Source organism: Corticium candelabrum, chromosome 1, assembly GCF_963422355.1.
Source record: "Corticium candelabrum chromosome 1, ooCorCand1.1, whole genome shotgun sequence".
Classification (NCBI taxonomy): domain Eukaryota; kingdom Metazoa; phylum Porifera; class Homoscleromorpha; order Homosclerophorida; family Plakinidae; genus Corticium; species Corticium candelabrum.
The window spans coordinates 1,491,296-1,496,295 of NC_085085.1; the positions used below are offsets into that span (position 1 = coordinate 1,491,296).

At 37.7% G+C, this 5,000-nt stretch overlaps 1 protein-coding gene across 2 annotated transcripts in view; it reads left to right on the forward strand.

Annotated features, from left to right (window-relative positions):
• Positions 1 to 5,000, forward strand: part of LOC134197788 (probable ATP-dependent RNA helicase DDX56) — a 12,260-nt gene that overhangs the window by 3,762 nt on the left and 3,498 nt on the right. Inside the window, exons 8-16 of one of the 2 annotated variants that reach the window (XM_062667145.1) lie at positions 165 to 216; positions 291 to 329; positions 439 to 506; positions 693 to 743; positions 805 to 858; positions 2,398 to 2,469; positions 3,548 to 3,664; positions 3,737 to 3,847; positions 4,738 to 4,841. In XM_062667145.1, the coding sequence (XP_062523129.1) occupies positions 165 to 216; positions 291 to 329; positions 439 to 506; positions 693 to 743; positions 805 to 858; positions 2,398 to 2,469; positions 3,548 to 3,664; positions 3,737 to 3,847; positions 4,738 to 4,841 (668 nt within the window). Of the gene's footprint in view, positions 1 to 164; positions 217 to 290; positions 330 to 438; positions 507 to 692; positions 744 to 804; positions 859 to 2,397; positions 2,470 to 3,547; positions 3,848 to 4,737; positions 4,842 to 5,000 lie in introns of both variants that reach the window. The other variant, XM_062667140.1, reaches the window with a different exon arrangement.

Consider the following 5,000-nt stretch of genomic DNA (forward strand, 5'->3'; position numbering starts at 1 on the left):
AATAGTCTAGTCACTAGACTATTGTATTAGAGGGATGTATCTAAGTGTATTGTGAGATGCGTCCCTTCAATACAATAGTCTAGTGTATTGTGAGATGCATCCCTCCAATACAATAGTATGGGAGAGTATAGATGGTTTGTGATGTTGAGATTTTTCTACTGCAGATATCTACCCAAAATCTATCAAGCATTTCTTATGTCTGCTACACTGAGTAAAGTCAGTCCCTCATTGATATCTACAATTGGTAATTAAGTTGGTGGTATTAAATAATTGAGTGTTTCTGTTGATAGGATACAAATAAATTGGGCAGATTAGTTCTTCACAACCCAGTATGTATTTGATGTTGTCTGCAGTCGTATGCACTTGTTTATTGTGCATGTTTGTTAGTGTTGATATGTGTTGGTATTTGTATGTCTCGTGATTATTTTGTGTTGCTAGGTAACATTGGATGTAGATGAACGACAAGCAGAGAATGATGACTCGCAACTAACGCAGTATCACATCAGGTATGATACATACATACTACATGTACGTACATACATACATATATACATATATACGTACATATATACATACATACATACATACATATATACATACATGCATACTTACATACATACATACAACATATATTCTAATTCTTTCTAATAGTTGTTGTGTGGCTTACATTTTTTGTCTTTTTTTGTGCCAAGGTGTGAAGCGGATGATAAATTTCTGTTGATTTACGCTCTTCTGAAATTGAAGTAAATCACATTGTATTGAGGATGAATTATTGCATTCGAATCGGTTTGTTTGCGATGACAGACTCGTGCGAGGAAAGTCTCTCATTTTTGTCAATCTGATCGATCGATGTTACAGGTGAATAATCGAATCTGAGATTATTGGCATATTTATATGTTGATATTAATGTATTGTAAAGTAGGAAAAGCAATATTTGACAGTGTGGGGAAATCTTGAATCTCGCTAAGTCTCATTCACTTAATTCTAATATCATCATTAGAAAGCTAGTGATGAGGAAAAGGCGGTGATATAGAGCTTGTTTCTGATCAGTGTTCAGGGGCATACCTAGTGGGAGTTTGAGGGGTGAGAACAAGGGGTGAGGACGAGGGGTGAGAATGCTCTGTTTATCTCCGGCTCTTATAGTCTTAAGTTAGCCATGAATGCAACTGTATGACTCCTACACCAGAATTTTAGATTCTGGTGCCACCATTGGTACCATTACTATGGCAATGGCATCCTTAGATGCAGCAGCTGTAACTGCTAACGTTCTGGTTTGGGTCACACGTTCCAGATGTAGCAAGGTCGATATAAGCAGATTTAGACTTCAAACTCTATGATGCACAATGTGCAGTGTTATACATTTACCAATGCCTTGCAATAGACCTGGTAATTATATCGTGCCCTGGTATTGTACAACTATGGAATTGGCTACTTTCTGTATAGCGTGTGTGTGCGCGCGTGCGCACACACACACACACACACAACACACATGCACGTGCATGTACACACACACACACACACACACACACACACACACACACACACACACACACACACACACACACACACACATGCACGTGCACACGAACACACACACACACACACACACACACACACACACACACACACACACATGCACGTGCACACGAACACACACACACACACACACACACACACACACACACACACACACATGCACGTGCACACGAACACACACACACACACACACACACACACACACACACACACACACACACACACACACACACACACATGCACACACACATGCACACACACATGTTTGTCTATCTGGTTGTTTGCTTGTTGGTTTATTTATGTTTTTTGTCTATTTTCTGTTCATTTGTTTATGTCTTTGTTTTTCTGTTTGTTTGTTTGTTTGTCTGTTTACATGTTTGCTTGTTATTTATATATGTTTTTGTTTGTCTACTTGTTTGTTCATTTGTATATATATTTGTTCTCTGTTTGTTTGTTTGTTTGTTTGTTTGTCTATCTGTTTACATGTTTGCTTGTTTATTTATTTGTTTTTGTTTGTCTACTTGTGTGTTCATTTGTATATATATTTGTTTCTTTGTTTGTTTGTTGCTTTGTCTGTTTGTTTGTTTGTTTGTTTGTTGGTTGGTTGGTTGGTTTCTTTGTTTGTTTGTTTCAATGTTTATGTTTACATTTATCTGTTTGTCCGTATGCTTGTTTGTTTGTTTACTTGTTTTTATATAAAATAAATAAATAATTAATTACCTAATAAATGTTACTATATAGAAGGAATCAATTGAAAGAAATTTCAATGAAAGTTTATGAAGTAATGCATGAGACTAGTGTGTTAGTATTTGGTGTATAGTGATGGTGGATTGAGTTTTTGTTTTGTTTGGTGTGTTGTAGGTTGAAGTTGTTTCTTGAGCAGTTCTCCATTGCAGCTTGTGTGTTGAATTCGGAGTTGCCTGTTAATTCACGGTGGGATGTGTTTGTGGATTGTGATTGTGTGGTTGCCAGCAATACGGGCATTACATGCTCATGTACACACACACACACACACACACACACACACACACACACACACACACACACACACACACACACACACACACACACACACACACACACACATGCACACACACACACACGTACACACACACACGTACACACACACACGTACACACACACACACACACGTACACACACACACACACACACACACACACACACACACACACACACACACACACACACACACACACAGCACGAAATGGATGCAAGGACAACATTCTATAGACAGCGACATAAATGCATGAAGAAAGATCTACTAACAGACACACCTTATACGGAATGGCATTCTTACTGCTACTTGTTTGTGGAACTACTAAAATTTTGATATAGTTTTTTGATGCTTAGACAGACAGACAAATAGACAGACAGACAGACAGACAGACAGACAATGTAATGCGAGAGTCCTGATGAAGAGGATGTTTGCACTGTCCAGAGACAATAAAACAGTTGGCTTGTTTGCCACTTAGTTTTTCCTTAAATTGTACCTCAGGGCACTTTATGCCTTGTGGTTTCAGTTTAGTTGAATAGTTACGCATGCCTTTTGTTTTTAGCTTATAATTAGGTCATAGAGATTGTTTGCGTTGACATTTATCACTTAGCATCAAATGTATTATAGTGAAGTGTTTAAGAATATATGTATTTGACAGACAGACAGACAGACAGACAGACAGACAGACAGATAGACAGACAGAGAGACAGATAGACAGAGAGACAGACAGACAGACAGACAGACTTTTGACAGATAGACAGACAGAGAGACAGACAGACAGACAGAGAGACAGACAGACAGACAGATAGACAGACTTTTGACAGATAGATAGACAGACAGACAGGCAGACAGACAGACAGACAAACGAACATAGAACACGTAATACTAATGATAGGAAATTGTATGTGCCAATCCTACCTCTCAAATATAACAGCAAGTTCTCATACATTCGAATCTCTAAGTCATAACAACATTCACAGTATCACTTGTTCACAGAATGCACATCGTGGACGAATTCAATCGCGGCATCTACGACTACATCATTGCCTCTGATGAGCGGCTAGACAAACAACAGCAGGCAGCAACACGGACGAAGAAAACCAAGAAACAGAGGTGTGACACTCACTTTGTCTCCAATTGTTCGACAAATCGTAGATGCATGTGGTTGTTGTGTGTGGCGAGTAGGAAGGATAAGGAGTATGGGATTGCAAGGGGCATCGACTTTCAGGGAGTCGAGAATGTAATCAACTTTGATTTTCCGCCAACTGTCGATGCTTATGTGCATCGTGTAGGAAGGTGAGTGGTAGTCTGTCGTTGTACGTACGTGTGTCTCTGTTTGTTTGTTTGTTTTTATTTGTTTGTATGTTTTGTGTTTGTGTTTGTCTGTTTTTGTGTTTGTTTTTTTGTTTGTTTGTTTTGTGTTTGTCTGTCTGTTTATTTGTTTGCCTGTTTTATGTTTGTGTTTGTGTTTATTAGTCTATTTTTGTGTTTGTGTTTGTTTGTCAGTTTTTGTGTTTTGTGTGTTTGTTTTTATTTGTTTGTCTGTTTTGTATGTTTTGTGTTTGTTGTTTGTTTGTTTGTTTTTGTGTTTGTCTGTCTGTTTGTTTGTTTGCCTGTTTTGTGTTTCTTTTTGTGTTTGTTTGTCTATTTTTGTGTTGTCTGTTTGTGTGTCTGTTTGTGCATTTATTTGTTTGTCTGTTTTTGTGTTTGGTCTGTTTATCTGTTTGTTTGCATTTGTTTGTGTTTGTTTGTCTGTTTATTTATCTGTTTTGTGTGTGTTTGTCTGTTTTGTGTTTGTCTGTTTATCTGTTTCTCTGCATTTGTTTGTCCGTTTATTTGTTTGTCTGTTTTTTTTGTTTATCTGTTTGTTGTGTCTGTTTGTGTTTGTTTATCTGTTTGTTGTGTCTGTCTATTTTCTTGTTTGTTTGTTTGTCTGTTTTGTGTTTGTTTTTTATCTGTTTGCATTTGTTTTTGTTTGTTTATCTGTTTGTTTTGATTGTCTATTGTTTGTGCATCTTGTGCATTTGTGTTTGTTTGTTTATTTGTTTGTCTGTTTATGTGTTTGTTTGTTTTTCTGTTTGTTTACTTGTTTGTTTCTTTGTTTGTCTGTTTGTTTACTTGTTTGCTTGTTTGTTTGTCTGTCTGTCTCGTGTTATCAGTCACATGCATGAAATAATGTTTACTAGAACTGCTCGAGGTAAGGAATGTGGTACAGCGCTGTCACTTGTCTGTCCTGGCGAAGAAGAGGGTCGTCTTCGAGAAGCAGTCAAGCGGCTAAGCAAAGGAGAAGGTAGAACCTAGAATTAGTGGCAAAGATGGACAGATGGACAGATAGCTAGATGGACAGATGACAGACAGACAGACAGACAGAAAGACAGACAGAAAGACGTACAGACAGACAGACAGACAGACAGACAGACAGAAAGACGGACAGAAATACAGACAGACA